The 22,418-nt window shown below is 38.6% G+C and overlaps 1 protein-coding gene across 1 annotated transcript in view; it reads right to left on the bottom strand.

The window, feature by feature from the left end:
• tnksa (tankyrase, TRF1-interacting ankyrin-related ADP-ribose polymerase a) overlaps positions 1 to 18,374 on the bottom strand; it is a 77,373-nt gene extending 58,999 nt beyond the window's left edge. The window contains exons 1-4 of the mRNA XM_008423895.3: positions 17,817 to 18,374; positions 15,164 to 15,279; positions 14,499 to 14,607; positions 7,130 to 7,225 (exon numbers count right to left, since the gene is read on the bottom strand). Of these exons, the coding sequence (XP_008422117.2) occupies positions 7,130 to 7,225; positions 14,499 to 14,607; positions 15,164 to 15,279; positions 17,817 to 18,339 (844 nt within the window). The 5' untranslated portion in view covers positions 18,340 to 18,374. The remainder of the gene's footprint in view (positions 1 to 7,129; positions 7,226 to 14,498; positions 14,608 to 15,163; positions 15,280 to 17,816) is intronic.
• Positions 18,375 to 22,418: the final 4,044 nt, after the last annotated feature.

The raw sequence follows: 22,418 nt of genomic DNA, 5'->3' as shown, positions 1-22,418 counted from the left end.
TATCACTTGATAAGTGTAAGCATAGGTAGGTTTCCATTTTAACACCACAAATAAAACAACTGTTGTGACAGCAGAGCTGAACATATGCATCGAATTAAAACCTTTTTTTTATGACATTGCTGTGATATAGTAGAGCCACTTTTAGAGAAGCCATTTTCTTACACATTTTATTTCACATTTCTATCTGAGTTTATCATGTCTGAGAGCAGCAGAGCAATATAGCTAATTTATGACTCAATATGAGCTTTCATTGCTACAGACTGAAACAGAAAGCTGTGCTGCAACAGAGGATAGAGAATAGAGCAAAGCTTCTAAGTGGAGAAAAAGAAAATGGAACCCTTACCTTTACCAAGGCAGAATTATCCTTCAGATAAACACATGCTATTTGATCGGATTTTTTTCTCAAGACTAAATGTCTTTGGTAAAAATGTAACAGCTTGTAGGGAACCGTGACCCTTTGTCCATTAATAAAACAACCTCTCTGTGCATCGCATTAAACGCACCACTTACTGCGGTAATTACAACTGTAGGATTCGACCAGAATGGCAAAAAGTGTGGCAGGATGATAGTTTATGTAATTAGCGCCTGTCAATACAAATAAAAAGACAGGTTGCACTTTCAAGACGTTACCTGACTGAAATCAAAGAAGAACAACAACAAATGTCTGTCTTTACACGCAGTAAGATGGTTACTTTTCAATCGTCATCTGCGACAACAGAAAGCTGATTCAGATGTTTAAAGCGGGCTAGAGTAAAAGTTTTACTTATTTTTCATAAGAAACATTTCAGTTACAGGATCAGAGAATATTTCAGGGCCTGCTGGGATAAATGGACATTTTTCCAGAATCGCACACCTACTTTAGTTCACTAGGTATTGTAATGAGCAACCTTGCATACAAAAGGCTACGCTCAAAATAGCTTCCTAAATGTTACAAAAACAACATTTTCAGTTTGGTAAGTTCGGTAAGTTCTGATGATGCACAAAAGATTTTCTCTGATCCAAAAAAGGGTTAAAATTAGAGATACAGGCTCAAAAATTTACATCCACTCCCACCAATGGATGGTTAAATGACAGTTGATTTCAAGTCTCTCTCTGGCCTGTTTGTTGATGCGTTTCCTGATGATTTGTGCCATGTGCAACGGGGCAACCAAAGACTGACATCACACAGTTCTGGACTGAATTCAGTTTTTCAGATCAGTCCCATTTTTGGTTTTTCTCCAATTTATTTTATGTTGTGGTCTTGTGTGCTCTCTGTTAAATGACATACTAAGAACACTGTACCAACTATCTCCTTTAGTGACAGTTTAGTCCTTTCAGAGTGCCGTTTGCATTGGCAAACGGCACTCAGAGGGTAGGGACATTCCTAAAATGTCCCTACCCTCTGAATCTGTGTGTGAACACTTGCTTGTCTCACATGTCTCTGCATTGAACCTACATTAACAGACAACCTAGTTTTACCTTCCCCCACTGACTGCTTGGAGGTAGACACTAGCCCCCGAGAGACGATGCATGGATGAACTGAGTGAAGAAATTGGAAGGATGGAACCTCTTAAATCTAAACCTAAAGTGTTCGGTTTACAGTGGTTAAGTGTTAGCTGTGAAAAAACAAAACGTTCAAGATATTAAGCTGATTGTTTTTGTTTTGTTTACATAGACAGTAAATCTGTGCTGCTTTCCGTTTACTCCTCCAGTGATTTTGCTTTAGTTTTTTTTTAAGAATATTAAAATCCATGTTGGTCAACTTTTGTTGTGCTGATTCCTCGATCATTATTGCTGTATTTTTAATCCACTTTCAAGTTGAGTCACTCTGCATTCAATTGCTTATTGATCCAAATGAAGGTGTAGCCACTGTTTTCATTGCCATTTCTAATTTAGACAGAATTATAGATTGTCTTTTGCCCCTGTAGATTCCAACGTTAATATTGTTTGGGGGGTAAGAAATGCTAGAGGTGACTAATACGTTTTAATTGCCTCCGTGAGTTGCTGTCCCAGTTGTAGCTACCATAGTTGCTTCTACATAAACTAAATCAGCACAGACATCCACAATAATTAAATCACCACTTGGTTCCTGCTTTGGAAAAGAATGGACTTGTTTATTGCGGCTCAAATTATATCATCAGCTTACATCTTTCTTGGTTGAAGATTGTGTTTGTTGAAGCAAAAATATTGTTTTGCAGAAGGTTCTGCTTATAGTTTCCTTAATGTTTAAATAAATCTGAAACTTTTACCACATGCCATGATATTCCACAAGCACACTCATATTGACTTCATTGAGCATGTAACATGTGGCAACACTTTCTGTACCAACTTAGTTCCCCTCGTCTTAAATCCACTTTGACAACAGCTGTGTCGTTAGCTACAGATGTGGTAACATTTAATAATCCTGACACCAACACCAGATCTCGCCTGCGTAAATACATCATTCTCCACAGGATCATTGGCCCTCATGTTCTGCCACAGTCTGGCTCATCTCTGAAGTGTCCAGAGGTCCATCTCATTTACCACAGAGGCAGAACAATGGGGACCGATGATGCAAGTGTGTGCAAAAACAGATCTGGTGCTGCGAAAATCAACAGAGTCAATGTCAAGAGCCATAGTGAAGAAGAGCTGATGAGTTCTGTTAGAACTTCAGGATTTTAATGTATTTTTACTTTAATGTAAATTATCTTCATATTTAACAAAATGAAGATAAAGAGTGCTGTGTAAAAAAGTAAAAGAATTTGGCCTCTTACATATTTCTCTCTGCCAACTTTTAAATCAAACTGAAAGTGGCTTTTAAATGATGAGTAATTTATTAAATTATTCTTAAGCGATATTAAAACAAGTAATAACCTCCACTTTTTTAAATTCACTAATTAAGTGATCAACTACACTGTTTTGGAAAGCTGAAGTGAATTTCACCAGCCACACCCAGACCTGACTGCTGGCAGCCATGCAGAAACCCACAAATCACTTCAATAGAATCTGTCCAATAACATGAAGGCTAAAAGATGTCAAGCAGCAACACATCATGCCTTGATCTAAAGGGATTCAACAGCACATGACAAACAACACCATTGACCTTTCATCTGTGTGGAAAGGATTGCAGAGCCATTTTTAAGACTTCGGGACTAGAATGAACTGCAGTGAGAGTCGTTACCATCAAATGGAGAAAACACAAAACAGCGGACAAGCAAAATTACTCCAGGAGCTCGTGGACGACTAAACAACGAGGTCATAAAAGAACCCTGAATAACTTTAACTTGCCTGCGATAAAGCCAATTTTCATGCATTAGAGACTGTTCCAAAACATATTTGCCAAAAACATCTGGATGACCAACCTAACTTTTGGTAAAGTGGAACTTTATGAAAGATGTACACACAACGTTTACTACTTTAAAACATTTCTGGAAAAAAAAAAAGAAAGAAAAACAAGAACCATAACAACACTCAGTGGTGGTAGTTTAATGGTCTAAAGCAGAATTGCTGCTTGAGGACCAGGACAACTTGTAATGACAGAACCATAAATCCTGCTCTCAACCAGAAAGTCCTGAAGCTGAATGACTGGCCATCAATTTTGGTAAATAAGCTCTGGCACTCTTGGCTTATGCAGCAGGACAACAGTCCAAAATGCAGCAGCAAGACCATCTCTAAATGACAAACTAAAGTGTAAGTTTTGGAAAGGACCAGTAAAAGTCTTTACTCAAATACAATTGAGATGCTGAAAAATAACCTTATTCAGGTGGTTTATGTTCAAAAACAAGTCAATGAACTACTCGGTGACTTTATCACAGTTAACCCTATGTCAAAATCACAACACAGAATTGATTGCCAATAACATTTTTAACAAATCTCTTAATTGCACTCCTTGTGTGCAGCTTTTCCAAACAATATCAAGATTAAGAAAGTTTCTAATAATTTGCACTTGAAGTACATTGTGTCTCAAAAAATTCAACCTCAAAACAAAGGAAAACAACAGCAACAAAACAAACCAAACTAAAAGGGCAGTAAAGTTAAATGAAACCTAGCTAGTGAAGCTAGTTTTTTTCTAAGAACTATGCTCCAGATAGAGGTAGTAAGTCCTTTATCCATTTTTTATAAATCTCAAAGAAAATTACATGTGGCTGTTTTTTTAGATCAAAGATGTTGGATGGTCTTAACTTTGAGTCTGCCAGTATTTTGCCTCCCAGTCACCAATCAGAGCTGATCAAAATAAAATCAGTTAATCTAAATCTCTGGCTGATGGACTGATGCATCTCTGCTTGAATATTTACCAGTAAGTGGATCAACCAGTATTCCTGCAGAAGCGCATCACTGCATGGCATGTGGGCTAAAATGCAGTGGGAATAAATGTGTACATTCATGTGCATTATTCTAATCACTCACTCACTGAGAGTTTCCGTTTCTTTCTCATAATCTACAAAATACATCTTTCTGCTCCCTGCTGAGTAACTGAGAAGACTGATATGGCTGATTTTCTGTTTCACACTAAAACCTGTACTTGAATTCTTATGCAAAGCCGGCTAGAGAAAGGTTTCATTTCCTTATGTAATAATCAAATGAATTGAATTAAAACTGTATTCTAAAAGCTTTTTCTTGCTCCATCCAAATTAAAGTTTTTTCAAATAAAACGCCAAATGAGGGGGAACTTTAATTTGCTACTCTTTTATGTTTAATGTATTTAACTGGGTATTAAGATACATATTGCAGCAGCCACAAAGCAGAGATGCTGCACCCTTTGAAAACCCAAAGACTGCAACGTTCATGGTGCTCTCTGTGGAACCAATTTATAAAAATGAACTAAAGTGAGATGCATGACTCGATTCCTGTGCACACAGGCCAATCAAGCTGCTATTTTCGTTTGGATTTACCTGCAGCGAAAGTTGTGTTTTATTCCTAAGGAATATCCTTATTTACCAGGACTTGCATAATGTTTCCTCAAATCATTTAGGTCGCATCATGTTAGCTGGAGCTGCACACTTATGATGATGAGGGTAGTCATCATAATGATCCTTGCTCCACATACCAATGGTGTAATGAATGAGAGGTGCCAACTCCTTCTGGGCTCAAACTGTTTCCATGCTGTTTACAGAATGACAAAAGAAGCTGCGAGGCAAAGACTGGAGACGGACCGGGAAGGTAGGAAACAGAAAGTTCCTCCATAGACGGTGGCTCTATTGAGCTGCAGACTGATGAATGCTGTTTGAGCCAAAAGCAGCTCCTCGAAATGGGAAAAAGAGCCTTAAAGGCATGGGAAGTGTGAGAAATAAACTGTGCATACTGTACACAGAGCATGGGAAAAGGGCTTATGTTCCTAAACAGTTGTAACAGTTGAATATTTCTCACAAATGCAAGGTGCAATGTTTAAACTTTCCTTTTTAATGTGGTATATACGTTTTTCATTATTTATCAACTTAGGATTTTGTCTTTCAGAGTCACTGCAACAATATTTCTTCCTGGTGTGCGCCGTATGGTGTATAGTCTGAATGACAATAAGATTGTGTCTATGGATGGTAGATAAAATGGAAAGGTGACACTGCCTGTAGCCACACAGTTATGGACAGAATGCTAAACGGGCAGAAAGGAAAAACAACAAACAAGAAAGTAGGACAAAGGAGAACACAGAGAAAAACCAGAACAGAATCTGTTTATATGTGCACCGTCCTGTACAAGGTTCAGTTTCCAGGCTCAAATTTTAAGAATCCCTTCGCTTTTTTACAGAACATTTTTAATTTCAAATAAAACACAAAGTGACTGGATGGATGGATGAATGAATGGGCTGTAGTGGCCATTGGATGGATGGCTGAATGGATAGATGTTCATCAGTGGTCCCCAAACTACGGCCCGTGGGCCGGATCCGGCCCGCCTCCACATTTGGTCAGGCCCCCTGAACAATACCACAGAGCATTCAGATTTTTTTTCATATACCGTATTTTCCGGACTATAAGCCGTTTATATGTGGATTTTTCTTCAACCACCAGGGGCTCTTTAGCAGGAAGTGAATCATTGGAAGTCAAAATTGGAAATAAAAGAAGAAAGCGTCCATTAAAATGGAATTAGGTTTTAATAGGGAATTGAAATTTGAGAATGTTGTTGATCAGTTAAATAGCGTTGAGGAGGAAAAGAAGATTTTTCGGGGGTTTTTTTAAATAATACTGGGATCATTATGAGAATTTGAGGTATAGATATTAGGATCCAGTAGATGGCAGTAGTGCAACAATAATGGATGCAAGCTGCCGTTGAAATCTAAAGAAGAAGCAGAAGAAGCAGAAGAAGAAGGAAGCAGCCATTTTCATTTAGCACATGCTAATAGCAACACAAAGGATCAGCACTTTTACTGTTACAGTTACCGTTCGGAAACTACCGTAATCAGTTCAGTTAAATCTAAACTTGGCACCTTTTTCTTTTTCAACCCTAATAAATGTGATATTCAATTGACCTGTTATGACTCAAATTTTGGGTGTCCGCCCCCCTCTGCTGCTACTGCATCGCTGTGGAAAACCTGGAGCAGCAGAGATATCTGCGACTTATATGGGTATGTTTACCGTTTTTTTTTTTTTTTGTTTTTTATTTAAAAACTTTGGGGTTGTGGCTTTTAGTCCGGTGTGGCACATAGTTTGGAAAATACCGTCTGTAATCCTTCCTGGATTTTTTCTGTGAAGAACCCAGAGAGGGTTATTTGCTTATTATTTATTTCATTAATAGTGTTATTATTTATTTCCTGACTTGTTCTGTGAAGAACCCAGAGAATGTTATTTGATTGTGCTTTCTGGAAAACAATAAATTTTTACATTTAGGTACTCCTGCAAACGTCACACTTTTTCTGTTACAAACTGACTCCGGCCCCCCAGCAGAGAAGGGAAACGTTATGTGGCCCTCACAGGAAAAAGTTTGGGGACCCCTCATGTACATATTTACCAGGACACTATTATAAAAGAGATTTCTCAGTTTTGAAAAACTGATTTTTGATTCATGAATGAATCTTTCTCTTATGTTTAGAAAAACACTTCCCACTAAATGTCATACATAAAGACTCTCCCAAACTTTGTAGGAAGTCTCTGTGTGTGTGTGTGTGTGTGTGTGTGTGTGTGTGTGTGTGTGTGTGTGTGTGTGTGTGTGTGTGTGTGTGTGTGTGTTGCAGATAACTGACCTGTGAGCACTGCCTTGGCGGAGGGTTCGGCCAGGTCCAGGGCAGACTTGCCGTCGGTGTTGCGGATGTTGGGGTCTGCTCCATGCTGCAGTAGCACTGTGCAACAACAGGGCAGACACAGACAGTAGCTGAGCTCCTGAACTGACACGCAAACTCCCCGACAAACACCTCCACTCAGTCCCCATCCTGATGCTCCGCCTCCCGCTCCGTAAACTGCCCTGGCTGAGCCGCCACTTCTTTCCCCAGCTTCCTCCTCCGCTGGCCCTCTCCCTCCAACGGCCGGGGCTCCGGGACCCCCAGGCAGCGTTACGGCGTGCCCTGCTTCGCGCTTCTCATCTCCTCCTCTTTCCCCAGCTGCTCCTCCTCTGTTGCTAGTGCTGCTCCCTCCGCTGCCCCCGGCTGCCCCTGCCCTGCGAGCCATGCCGCTGATGTAAACAGACATGTCAAAACAAAACAGCACCGTACTGCTTTGCTGAGGCTCTCCGCCGCAAAAATAACAGTGAGACCTAATTAAGCGGCAACGTGACAGACGACCGAAGCCATCGCACTTCCATGATATCGGGAAGGGGGAGCTTCCGACTGAGCAAAACGGATAAGTAGAGAGGAGCCGGACCGGGGGGGAGCTAATCGAGGCATCGGCAGCGAGGAAGGAGTGCAAGCGGAGAGACTCTCGCCTCTCCGACTGAGTGAGCGATGCAGTGGAGAGGAAGATGAGAGAGAGGAGAAAAGAGGGAGGAGGGAGGGAGGTGAGGGGATGAGAAGAAGGGACGGGAAAGCAAAAACAAGAGGACTGGGAAATAGCAGCAGAGCGGATAGAAAGATTCAGATTAGATTGAAGGAGGGGAGGATAGAAAGAGGGAAGAGAAGAGAGTTGTGTGCCTTGCAAACAGGTATGAGCTGAATAACAAACTCTGGCCGCACTCCATTTTACTGTAAATTAGCTCTTTTGAGGGCGCCAGTGTCAATTCTCTGCCTCCCGACGTGCCACTATTGTGATTGTTGAGCGGCTCCCACTGCACATGCCCTTTGACTCAGAGGCACTTAACAATGCACTGCTAAAATTCACCAGAGAGGAAAGGAAAAACAGAGACGATCGGGCCAGATACTTCTGCTCTCGGACCGAGGCAGAACATAGCTGCTGCTTAAACAACAACTAGACGCCTAGAAAAAGGATTCAGAGTCAGATTCACAAGCCTCGCTGTGTGTTAACGGGGAAGGAAGTGACAGAGTAACACAAAGTAGCACACAACTGAACTGGAAGGCAACAACTTTGCTCTATATTCAAAACGCTAAGTGACATAAAACTAACACCACTCATGACCCTGGAGGTAACGACAGCCTTATGCAGTGAGACGGCTCTTCTTCAGCTGATTGGAAGATGGGCAAAGCTAAATACAGAGCAATGTTGGATGATTCTGTTAAATGCCATTAGAGGCTTGAAATGGGTGAGAAGGTTCTCCTTCTATAAGGACAACAACCCCTAATTTCAAAGCTAAGATCAACCAATTGGCATAAATGTGACACATGCGAGACCATTTGGAAAAAAGCAATTTGGAGGAGCATACAGGACCCATGTTACAACAAATAAGTTAAATATGATGAATGCGATAAAATAATAAACACAATTGACAACATAAAATGTGGCTCAGATTTTTCTCGGGTTCAGATACGCAACGGGGTAGCAGCCCCAAAAAAATTTGAATATCTATGTATTCCAAATTTTTTTAAAGCCTTCATTCCTTACAGCCTAACAGATTTAAAGACATTTACAAACACCTCTCCCTTTTTTTTATATTCATATCCCACCTCAGAGAATTAATGAGTATACGGCTCTTATTGCCTCACTGTGACTTAAAATTGATAGTGGACTTTGGTTAATTTTAATTAATATGGTCAAAATTTGCAAAATTGGTATTGTAATTAAAATATTTTACTTACATCATTGTTCATAATTTAGAAAATGCATTTTTGCTGCGCATTATAGTGTGACTGAATGAATATTTAGCACTGCAGCTATGTTTTTTTTATTTTTATTATTATTTTGCTCAGCTTCATTGTTTTTGTCCATTTTAATTTATGCTTTATAAAAGTGCACCAGAATTATTGGAGGACACCCATTTATGAAATGTAGATTAGATTTATGTAATGGTGCTGTATCATTTATTTGCTTTGCCTTGTTGCATCCCATCAAATCCAGATGTAGCTCAAATTAATATACGATTGGCCCAAATAGTCTGTCAGTGCTTGAAAACTCCACATATGTTCTCAATCCAATCTGAGCTTTATGTAGCAAAGAAGACTGGAAAACAAAATGTAAATCTTTTGCAGGGCTACATAACATTAGAAAATTCTCCATAGGCTACATCAGTTGTGATTTATGACTATTTTCTCTTGTTTTTTCCTCACTGTGCTTCCTACATTTTTAGCATTTTGGTCAAAGTCATTTATGAGCATCTGCTGCAGTGAGTCTCTCTCCAAACGGCAAAATATTACATCAGCATCTAAAACACAGGATCATCACACTTTGAATACATTAGCCAAAAGTTATTGCACTCCAAACAGTCCTTTGAGATATGAATATTGCACACACTGATATTGGGATGAAAATATATTTGCAATATATTGTGTAAACTTTGCCTCTTCTAGTTATGCAAAGTTGGTAACAACATACTACAAAAGAGATTAAGCTGACTGTGTGTGGACTGGGGGTCTGCGTCTAAATTTTATATATTGCAATACTTTGTGTTGGCCCATCAAACAACATCCCCATAAAGTCTGATAAGATTTGCGGTTGTAACATGACAAGATCAGAAAAAAGTGTCATGACACTGCAGATCTACGACTCTCATCCACAGGATAAATCCATGCCTATAAAAATGGCAGTCTGATTTCAAGCAAAACAACCTCACGCAAGCTAACAACTCCAATTCCATCAACAACCGTCAACATCTACCTCACTTTCTGCCGAGTCTCCAAAGATTATGCTTTTCCCATAATAGCAGCTAAAGCCCTCGCCAAACAACCCAAATCCTTTTTTTTTTGTGCAGGATTAGTTTTCAGGACAATGTCAGATTTGCAGCCTTATGACGGACAACGTCTGTGCTAAGGCATGTAGCCGATACAAAAAGAAGTCACACACATTCAGATGGGTTTCCTAGTCCTGCAGCTTTTAACTGTGTAAAAATGATAAAAGGAAGACATTAATAAAAGCAGTTCTTCTCAAGTACAATCACACTTTTAGAAGTGAGAAAACGGTGTGCTGTGGAGCGACTGTCTTGATCAGAGTTCAAATAAAAGCCTTCAGGTGTTTAAACAGCAAAAAAAAACTTCTGAAGCTGTTTCAAAATGTAAAACTGCTTATCTCTATTGCAAAATAACCAATTATTTCCAACTTTTAAATGCAGGAATATGAAAATGACATCTGATTTTCTTAGCGTGTGGGGGCTTCATAGCCTAATAAGAGAGAACTTCAAATCTTTCATGTGCTAAATAAAGCATAAAGTTTTCACTCTAGACTTCTGAAAATTAGTGACAAACATATTCCACTATGCTAAGCCACTAACTAGTTTTAAATGCATGTAATCCTACAGAATAAGGCAATTATAACAAATACAAACCAACAGTTTTGTTGTTACATCAGTGCCAGGTTTTACATTAGTTGCTTTGTTTGAAATTAGTAACACCAAGGGACTCGGTTGAACCCCTTGTTCTTCAAATCCGATAAATTAACGCCTCCAATAAAGCAGGGTGTCCCTTCTTCATTTGGTTTCAAACCAGATTATAAATGACAGATGGACATAATTTAGTGGCTTTACTTCCACTTGAATGTGGAAAACAAAAGGATTATGTAACCAATCAACTTCAAGTCAAATAATTCTTGCAGATGGCATAAAAACAAAAAGCAACTGTTGAATGGCCTATAAAGTCACATGTGTGTTAATATAAATGGAAGTAAAACTGGTCAGTAAGCCACTAAACTTTTAACATTAGCAAATAAATCTTAAAAGATAAAAGGTTGCCGTGTGTGTTTCTCATTATTAGTAATGCCAGCTAAAGTTTAATCTTTGTGTTAAAGGTCCAGCCTTTAAAAATACACATCTAGTTATAGGTACAGCTGCATTAGGCTATAATATTTTTTTTTTTAGATAAATAGAGCTGTTCAAAATGGGTACCTGTAAAGCCAACAGTGCCTCTGTGTTTTATTAAGATTAATTTATGCAGTAATCAAACCTAAAAAGACTGATTTACAACAACAGTCTTCAGTCAGAGGCTTTTTCAGAGTCGGTGTAATATTGACTGCCCAGGACTACTCTTTGAAGATAATAGGATTTACAAAAAAATTATTTATTTTGCCAAGGGTAATGAAATTATGAACTGGTTCGTTTTAACCCAATAAAGCTGAAAATGGAAAAGGATTTCATTTATCAGCATGAATTAGCAAAAGGACAGCTTCACCAGAAGAAAATGAAAGTTTTTAAAGTTTTCCAAGTGAGAACTTCAGATGACATTATACCTTCAGCAACTAAGAGACAAAGTTCTGCAACAAACTGTTATGGTTAATTGTGTTCTTTTGGCTCAAATTTCGTGAACACGCGTTTTAAGTGAACCAAGAAATGATTTGAAATATATTTTTCAGTGACCTCAATTGAAATCCTCCAAAAATGAACAGGTCAGAGAAATGCCAAAATGGAAATTTGGCATCAGCTGGCAGATTTCCAATTATTGAATCTCTAGGAAAAAAACAAAAACTTTTCTTATTTTAAAAATGAACAACTTGATGAAGGTTGTACCTGCTTTGTTTTGTTTGGCGTTAAGATTGAAATATCTCAACTCAACAAAAGTACACAAATATGAGGAAACCAGTTTTAAAACATGACCGTTTGAAGAAAAACACATTTATTATCATCATGAGTATTTGTATTCAACACAGCACACCATTGCTCCCTTATTGCTACATGGTATTGCAGTGACGGACCACCCCACCTCCCCCGCTACTGCAGTCAAGGACGTTCAGATCCAGCAGAGGAATGACAAGTAGAAAGTGCATTGTAGATTTTTTTTTGCCAGAGGGGTGAAAACGATGAACGCTGAACCTTGAAGTTCTGAAGGTGCCAGAATTTTATTTTATAATGTGACCTGAAAATGTTTGCTTTTAGCAGGTTCTGACCTTCTGTCAGACTGAACTGCATGGAGGTGGCAGCACTTGATATTCTCCAAAATGATGAAATCCAATTGTTCGCATATTGTACATGGGTATGCAGTGGCATTTTCACATTCTTTCAACTTACAACCCACAACTTAATGTTATGTATCAATTATTTAAATCTTAAATCCTGGCTTTGCACTTTCTTGTACAAGACTAAAGACGCTTTTGCACTGTACGGAACGGTATGGAACGGAACGGTTCCGAGCGTGTTCGCATTACAACTTGCGACCGGTTCCACCTGGCCCCATGGAACCACAAGAGCTGTGGTTCCAATCGGGCCGGCCAAGCGGTTCTGCTTAGAACCAGCAGCTGATTGGCCGCTGGTTGTTATAGAGTCAGACGTTGATTTTTCGTTGACAGCTGGCTCTCACTAAACTGTATTTTATTTTGTAAAGAGTGCTCTTTTCAATATGTTTATTATTAGTTTTAATTAGCAGTGGACTCGTCTCAATATAGTGCAAGCACCTGGTCTAATGATGTTTTTTTTTTTTTTTCCTCCGCTTACTCGCTGATGAACGAGTACAGCCGGCCGCTACATCGAAACCATTGTTTAGTTTCAAAAATAATGACGTCCGGTACCGCTTCGACGGCGCCCTCAGTGTAATGCGAACACAACAGGGCTGGAACCGTTCCTTGCAGTGCGAAAGCGGCTTAAGTTTCTAAGATTCAGATTTTAAGAACCCCCTCCTTTCTTCTTTTTTTTTTTTTTCCTTTTGATGCCACTGTGAATGAAATGTAAAACCAAAACATTACAAAAAATAAGGTATGGTTGGTTCTTCTGTATTAAAATCAAGAATAGTAAAAACTGTCAATTTTTCGTTTATGCCTCCTGCAGCAGCTTTGTGCTCTTCACAGTGCATATGGCTTTCTGCAGCCTTAAACCCATTAGTGCTAATCTTAAAAGTTTGTTCTTTTTCCTACTGATTGCACCTCGTAAGACTTTGCAGCAGAAGTTCAGCCAACTGGTGACATATTTTCACTTACCCATGACGGACGCAAAAAAACTAGCTAGCACAGAAGACAATGAATATGTTTACGCACGACTCAAACTTTTGCCCGACAGAAACATCCAGCAAGATTTAAAAAAAAAAAAAAAAAAGCTACGTTTACGACATTATTGCTGCCATGACAAAATTTAAGACCTTTTAATGAATTTAAGGCCAACTTCCTTTTAAAAATATATATTTTAAGACTGCACAGACATCCTGGATTGAGATGGATGAACGTTCAGTTGGTTTTTAGTGATTTTTCCAACAAAAGCACTTTAAAACAAAAACACTGACAGACATGTTTGTTGCTCGTCTGTTTATTTTATCCAAGACTCATTCTGCTAACCCAAAACTGCGAGGATGGGGATATGAAAAGAATGGATCAATCAATATTGTCAAATCTGTTTCCTTCCAGTATAATTTCACAGATTATTTTTCTTCAGAAGATTGTCTATTGTCAGTCAGCCTGCTCTCGCCTGCCAGCTTCAGTTTATGGCTGACTGACAGGCATCTAGACGAGATGTCAGAAATGTCCAAACAAAGGCCGAGGCTGGCGTGGAGTGAAGGAACCAAACACCTTTGTAATGCTTTTGAGGCAGCCTCTGAAATACTAATGTGAAATTCCAGTGAGACACAAAAATCAATAGCCTCTTCTCCCCCCGATGAGTATAAACACTGATGCGGTAATTGCAATTTATAGGATATTTGATGCTTTATTGTAGATGGGAAATGAACGCATCCAGCCTGTGGGTGGTTCATTACAGTTTCTAAAACGAATCTGTGACGCCACAAAACTCAAGGTTGTGTCCTGATACACACACACACACACACACACACACAACTCGACAGACACAACCGCAAATGCACACTTTATGTTAATGCCAATACGGATTTTAATATCAAGAAATTATGCACGGCGTTAACTAAAGCAATGAAGGGATGTATTTACGTCACAGAGGAGCCAGCAGCTTTTATTGTGCTGAAATTAACAAAGCAGCGCCGCTTTTTTTTTCTCGTTTTGTTGCCTTCGCACAACGGTCTACTTTTGTCTTAGAGGGCAAAAAGACAATAAGCTTAGGCACTTACAATCACCGGACAGTGAGACAATAAACGGCTCCCATTCACACAACCATTTGTAATGTACAGGCGTTGGCATCTGTTTCTGTGGGCTTACCTATGCAGACATCAATCTTGCCCTTGATAGCTGCTTCGTGTAGCGGCGTGTAGTTCCAGTTGTCTCGAGCGTTGGGGTCGGCGCCTTGACACAGAAGCAAGGACACCACCTAAAACAAGATTTAGAATTACATCAATACTCTGTTGAAGAACAATGTTTTGGTTTTACAAATTTACAGAATTAGGTTTCCTGAAGTATCAGCAAGGCTCCAAGCAGGGCTGCACAAAGCATAGAAAATATATTGGTTTCACAGCATGACTGTATGCAATGCTAATATCACAAAAAACATGCTTTAACTGTGATATGTTTAAGCTAATTACAAAAGTAGAAAGCATTCAAAAACACATATTGATTGTTTTAATTAGAATGCAATTGTAGAGTCATTTCAAAACTACAACTCAGCTGTTGCTACTCAAAAATATCAAATGCTACTTTTTTAATAGAACCATGTAGGGAACCAATATGAAAATTTGGGCCAATATTAATACTTCTGCTGTGGTTAATTACTAATATTATCGATAACGAATGTATTATACGTAATATATACTTCCCAACCCTGTTGGCCATGTCTTTAAAACATCAAAAATCACAGCCATGAATCTGATCTTCGCGGTTAAGAGGCAGAAGGGCAAAAAAACATTGGTAAAATAGTTAAAAGTTCACACCTCAGAATGACCAAAAGAGCAAGCATTGTGGAGTGGGATGAGGCCCCCGTCGTCTCGGGCGTGCACGTTGGCGCCTGTCTGCAGCAGGTGATCCACCACATCTTTCCGTCCAAAACCTAAGACAAAAGATGAAAGTGGACAGGGTGTTGATTAGAAAGGGGGATAATGGCTAGCAGCATGCTATTATCGAGTGTATTCCTTTGCAAATGTTAAATAGTCTCACACTTTTTGCTCTGACCGTGATCTATTTGCACACATTCAAATCAGCCAGTCGTGTCATCCATGCTGGTGACCACATTAAATATACACAGTTGATCAGGGTGTTGACTCAAAGGTAACGCTTAGAGATGTGTTAAGTCACTTTTATGACACTGTTCAGGCTGAACTACTAAGAAGTTAAGTACAGAATCACATAATAATTCACTGTAGAAAAAGGGCTAACATAAACGCTGGCTGATAAAGCTAACATTTGACCAATATTTAAAAGTAGGATCAGCTACTGGATCATTAGGATTCTGTGCGAAAGCATGCTTTCAGTCGGCTGTATCTAAGCAGACAATGTGTTCAGGCTGGAAGCTCTGACAGTTTCAGCTAGACAATGAAATCATTCTTATTTTTGGAGGGTGTGTGAGGAAAGACGTTGAGATGTGAATCCCCCAAAATGTTTCCACCACCAAATCTATGGAGCCAAAAAGCAGAAAGAAGCAGCTGCTTCAGGGAGTTCATTTCAGCCCACCAGTACACATACGTAGCATTTTATGCTACACATGCTAACTGCATAATATTCTCACAGCATGATAACCTTGAGTAAAAATAGAAAAGAATGTTTAATTACAACAAAAGACCAACAGTTAATCCAAACTGTGCTAAAATACTCTAATGAATTCATTATTAGAGTCATGTTGCTAAAATTGTGTTACTTTGAATATTTGTGAATATTTTTGTTACAATGTCTGGACTGAATAAAAAGAAAACAATGAAAACATAAAATCAGAACTTTAATTGTCATTGGGGGAAAAAAAAAAACAACCATGATTTATTGGTCCAATTAATAGCCCTACTTTAGTATCTGACTCAATTTGCTATTTGGTAGGGCTGTGTAATAATATCGATTTTGCAATACATATCGATATTTTCTTTCCTAGAAAAAAATTTATACTCATCCACAAGTATCGTAACATCCAACTGTCACCTTGCTCACTCACTGCTTGCTTCGCCGGGAGAGTGATTAGGTCATCAGGCTTAGAGTGATTCCTTCAGATGTTAAGTGTCAAGGTTAAAAAGGTATCAAACTATTCAGAGCAGGGTACTTGGTGCACTTTATTTACTTTACAAATGCATGTAAGCTACAGTTTGTACTGTTTCAATTAAAAGAAATATGTTTTTCTCACCATTTTTTTTATTCATTTTGTCCAGCTGTCGACTTTAAGTCTGTGTCCATGTCCAACCAGAGCCAGGTATTGTGTAGTTGATGCTTTTAATCAGTTTTCAGTTAAATTAATTCAATCCAACTCTATAACAGTCACAAAATGTCACCAAAATCACTCTGTCCCTCTAAAATCTTTCAGAAAATCGCAAAAGTGTATTGAATTGTATCGTTTGCTGAATATTGCAATATATATCGTATCGTGAGCAGAATATTGTGTATTGTATCGTGTGATTATTGTATCACTACAGCCCTACTATTTGGTGCTCAAATAAAGGGCTATTTCACCGTTTACACTCAATTTTTATGAAATTATTGAGGCCACAATCAGCGGTTTTTGTCACTGTAGGAAAATTGACAAGTACTAATCTGCATGATGTGTGACGAGAAAAGTGGATTCTCTGTTCAGCTTGAATATTAAATAAACTAAATGGAAATTAAATGCAATTGGATGTCATGTTTAATAAGTGACGGGTAAAATAGATTATGACCATCCATCCATTTTCTTTCACCCTTGTCCCTCAGTGGGGTCGGGAGGGTTGCTGGTGCCCATCTCCAGCTAATGTTCCGGGCTAGAGGCGGGGTACACCCTGGACAGGTCGCCAGTCTGTCGCAGGGCAACACACAGGACAAACAACCATGCACACACACACTCACACCTAGGGACAATTTGGAGAGACCAATTAACCTGACAGTCATGTTTTTGAACTGTGGGAGGAAACCCAAGAAATCCCACGCATGCACAGGGAGAACATGCAAACTCCATGCAGAAAGACCGGGCCGGGTATCAAACCCAGAACCTTCGTGCTGCAAGGCAACAGCTCTACCAACTGCGCCACTGTGCAGCCCAATAGATTATGACTTTTTTTTAAATCCCATCAGTCAATATGACGGACAACAGAATTGACCATCCTGATCAATAAATATCGGCATTGGCCAGGGAAACCAATATCAGTCAAAAGTTAAATACTGACTAAATTTCGACAAATCTGAAAGTGACGTGAAGTCAAAAAAAATTATACTTTCTTAATTTCTGTTATTTTTCTCTCCTAACGTTGCCTCTTATGGAAGAAAACTTGTTGCACGTCCGATCAAATGCACTCGGTGCTCACACTTTTCCTGTTCTGGTAGCTCTCTGGCGCGACAAAAATAATATTTTCATAGCAAAACAAAATAGATTTATATATATATATATATATATATATATATATATTTTCATATAGTTACCTGCAGCGAAATGCAGGGGTGTAGATTTCCGTCCGGCCATGTCTTTGGCGTTCACATTCACCACATCTACGAGTTTCTTGACTCTGGAAACGTCCCCGTTTCGACAGGCTTCAAATAACTCCCTAAAAGCGCCGTTTGCATCGCCGCTAATAGTGCTGCTGCTGCGGGGGTTAGCACCGCCAGAGTCCGGCGTAGAGCCAGGGCTAGTCTCGCTTCCCTCGGTGGTGGTCGGGGAGCTAGTAGTGCTGCTGCTGCTGCTGCTGCTGCTGTTGCTGTTGCTGCTGCTGGGTGTGAGGGCCAGAGCCGGGGAAGTGGTGTTGGGAGAGGTCGGCGCTACCTCACCATCAGCCACGTTTTCCATTTCTGCTCCACGGGAAAACCGGGAAGCATCTTCGGCGGGTGCAGACGGCGATTCCGGCGGGCTGACGGGTATAGATGTGCTGCGAGGAGGTGAGGACAGCAGGGTGCTCAGCTGCTGCTGCTGCTGCTGCTGCTGCTGGGAGGAGCGACGAGGCGTCGCCATTTTCACAACACAACAGTCCCCAGCAGCAACAAAAACACTGCTGACAATTTCCTGCCAGGAAAACCAAACTTCCGCTCGGGATTACCAGGATAACAGCTGCTTGGCAAAAATTCAATAAATGAGACATAAGTCATCTAGGGTGGAAGTTCACGGAAACAAATAAAACATTTTAAAAAACGAAAAAATACCCTAGGCTTTGTGAAGTAATTTATTAAATACTTTATTACGTCGTTAGATTTCTAAATAGTCTCTTGTTCTGTTATATTCTGTAATTATTTTATTTGAATTTGTTGTTCTTTATATCAGTTCCAGTAGCTTATAGCTGCTATATTGAACAATGTTGACATATCTGGGAGCATAAAGTTAATTTTTATTTTTTTTTTTTAAATAAGGTTTCCCCAGGCTTCCTCCCAAAGCCCATAAGCAGAACTTTTAGGTTAATTGGTCCCTCTAAATTCCAGTTTGGTGTGAATTTGTTCGTACATGGTTACTGGATGTGCCTCTGTGTGTTGCCCTATGATTGACTGACCATCTGCCCAGGTGTAGAAATGTTTTGTTTTTTTCTTTTACACTTTCAGATTTCTAAAGGTAATTAAATAAACAAAAAGATCCTTAAATCCAGAATAGACAAACAACATGGTCCAAGGTGTCTGCAATATTAACAAAAAGGATGTTTAAATTCACTTTTGAAACATAAACCTTAAGCAAGTATCCAGTAATGTTACAACTGTTACACTTATTTGCCATCAGATGGCAGCAGACTTTCTAGGGTAAAGCCTTGAGGTTTAGCTTTTACAGCATTCATTGAAAATGTTAAAGATGAACTCAAACAAATGCTTTAACAAAGGAAAATTCATGATTCAATGTTAGAATATTATTCAATCCATTAAAACAAAATGTACTGATATATGTTTAGACTAATGTGTCTGTCAGTTACTTCTAGATTTTTATGAGCTCAATAATTGTCCCACAGCTAAGCAAAAATGATGACTACAAATTAATAATATATGTGTCCAATATCTTTTGTTTATTAACAGCTTTTTATATGAATTATGAAACATCTAAAACGGCATCATTGGCGTCTGAACACTTCGTCCGTCAGCTCGTCAATATCTTTTGTTTATTAACAACTTTTTATATGAATTATGAAACATCTCAAATGGCATCATTGGCATCTGAACACTTCGTCAGTCAGCTCGTCAGTCGAAACTGTAAACGTGTAAACATTTGGCACCAGTTACAGGAAACAACTAGATCAACCTACTTTTGCAGGGCTAACCTTAAAATCAAAACATAGACAAAAAAATCTGTTAGGCTGTTTGGTGTAGAAAGTGAACATGCAATGAGAGTACACCCTCTTTTAGTTATTGTGTTTTGCATATCAGAACATATGCCACAACCAATTCCACATTAATATGTTTAAGGTAAAGTAAGGCAGACTTTTATGTTGTTGTTTTTGTATTTTTTTAAGTAAATATTTTTTAAAAAACTAAAATAATGCATGTGAAAAAATACAAATGCATTATTTTTTATTTATTTAAATGTATTTATCCCATGGTCAGTTGGCAGATAGGGCTATTTTTAGCAGCAATAACTTGAAGCTGTTTTTTGTACGTCTTTATGAGTTTCCCAAATTGTCTCCTTTGTAACATTGCTTCAGTTCACTGAAATTTACAGACATCACATTCTTCACAGATCATTGAAGGCTTGAAAAGGGCATCTGAATCAGCTTGAGTTCTGGATTTTGACTGGGTCGTTGCAACACTGTGATTTTTTTTCTATCTCTTCTACTGTGTTTGACAAAACTGTCCCGTTGCTGACTCAGTTTTAGCTAAGATTCAGCTATCGGGTCACACATTTGACTCCAGAATACTTTAATATTCAGAGAATTTCATGGTCATCCTAACGATTCCGATGTGTCATGGTTCTATATAGCATGAATCATCTCTTCAAATTGCTTGGACCTTCCCTCCTGAGAAAATCAGAACTGTTTCCACTGGAAAACACGTGTCACCTTTTGTTGATGGATTCATATTGCTTGTAGATGGCATTATAACATATTCCAGATTGATGGGAAGCTATGGTTTCATGTTATAAATAATAAAAAAGTTGGTGACATCTGATAACAGTCACCATGACAAGGATTCAGTTTTGTAAATGTGGACAGAAAAATAAGGCAATGTCACCATGACAATCCAAAGTCAGTCTGGTTGGTTGACATGCCTGCCATTCCTCTGCCAGCTGCTCTCTATGTATCAAAACTCTCAAAGTTCTGGGAACAAAACTACAAACAACCTCACGCACCTTCAGAAAAATGTGACCTCAAAAGTGGAATTTTGCACTTCTGGTGAAAACCTTAGCATAAAGTAGCATTCAAATCAGTGATTGATCCCAATCAGTTAAAAAAGGCAATTATTTTTTTCAACTACATAAGATTTAAGTCACAATAAGAAAAAGATAATTTTCACTGGATCAGAACCTAACTTTCCTCCTATCTGTTTTGTTGATAATTAAAGACCGATTGAGAGCTGCGTGAACTTAACAGATGCTTTTGAAGGAATCTTGTTATGTTTGGAATGTTGAATGCTTTTACCGAGCCCACTGAAATTCACAAAGAGTATTTATTTTCATTTTAGAAACACCCAGTTACCCTTGAGGCTTATGCTTAACTTGAAGAAACAAATCCTCAAGAAACCAATTATGAGTCATGTATGGATACATGAATAAAATAAAAGGTGCAGAAACACTTTCTCCAGGGCACTGTACGATGATAGAAAAGGGGCTACAAGAAAGAGAAAGAAGATGCTGGAGCACAAATGAGCCCAAGTTATTTCAAGAAAATCCAGCAGAGCAGCATTCTTTCTATTAATAGTTCTCTTCCAGCTGTTTTGACATTTTCAAGCTATAGTAAAAACAAGACTTTGTCTCTGAAGCTTTAGATGAACTTGTGAAAAGTTTTGAAAACACTGACAAGATGGAGACCACGAATGATCACTAACCTTGGGGTGGCAAAGCAAACCTAAAAACCTTAACAAATGTCTGAGGCTATGTAATGCCACTGTAATAAAATGGGCAAACTTTGCACACACACACACACAAATATAGACAAATGTACATTAATAAATTGAAAGAAAAATAAATCTCACTCAATTTATTACTAATTGGATGATGTGTAGGAAGTTCACACACTTCCTGAAGAACTGAAGTGACACAAACTAATACTTAGTCAAAAATACTTTTTTGGTTCTGACAGCTTTAAGATTTCTCATGTGTGGAGGAACTAAGCGTATTGCCAAGGTGTGAGTTTGCCATGTCCTTCCACACAAACTGCTATCTAATCCCAATGTCATCTCTATGATGTTCTTCTTTCCAATTGAATTCAAATTAGATCATTTACACAGCCATTCACTTTGTCTCCATGAAACCTGATGAAAGTTGCTATGACTGTGAGATTGTTTTTATGGTCTTGCAGAAAAACCCACTCTTATTTCATTTCCAGATTTTTGATGATTTCTTCACTCATCCTTTTCTTTTTACCCATGCCATGCTGTGATAATATGATATATATTTTAAAGGCCATCAACTTAACCATTTGGTATTAATTTAAACTGATAAGCCATTATCAGTTTAAATTATAATAATTTAAACTGAATACTGACAGATTTTAAGGATTTTTGTTTTCTTTTCCCTGCCTTTTTATCTTTCTTCCTTTATTTCCTTTTTTTAATGGCTTAAATACTGTTAGGCTTAATTGTTTTCATCTTGTAGCCTGTGTGGATTAGATGGGTATTACCTGTGCTGTGAGTTTCAATCAGTAGCGCAATTTTAATTGCATTTTAGAAAAATATTGAGGCTCTGTCTTCATTTTTGACTGACTATTTGAAACGTGTTTAATAACTGGCGTGTTCTTTATCAGATACGCATATCTGAAACAGAAAAAGCCTCGTCGAAACTGGCCTTGTTCTTGATGGCAGGTGAAGATAAAAAAAAAGAAAAAAAAAATGCCCCGCCCACCTCCAGCGCCGCACCTGTCCTGTTTACAGACTGGAACAAACTCGAAAGTGTCCGCCCACTCCAAA

This window comes from Poecilia reticulata, chromosome 12 (assembly GCF_904066995.2).
Source record: "Poecilia reticulata chromosome 12, P_reticulata-male-v2, whole genome shotgun sequence".
NCBI classification, from domain to species: Eukaryota; Metazoa; Chordata; class Actinopteri; order Cyprinodontiformes; family Poeciliidae; genus Poecilia; species Poecilia reticulata.
This window is presented reverse-complemented; position numbering and strand designations above follow the sequence as displayed.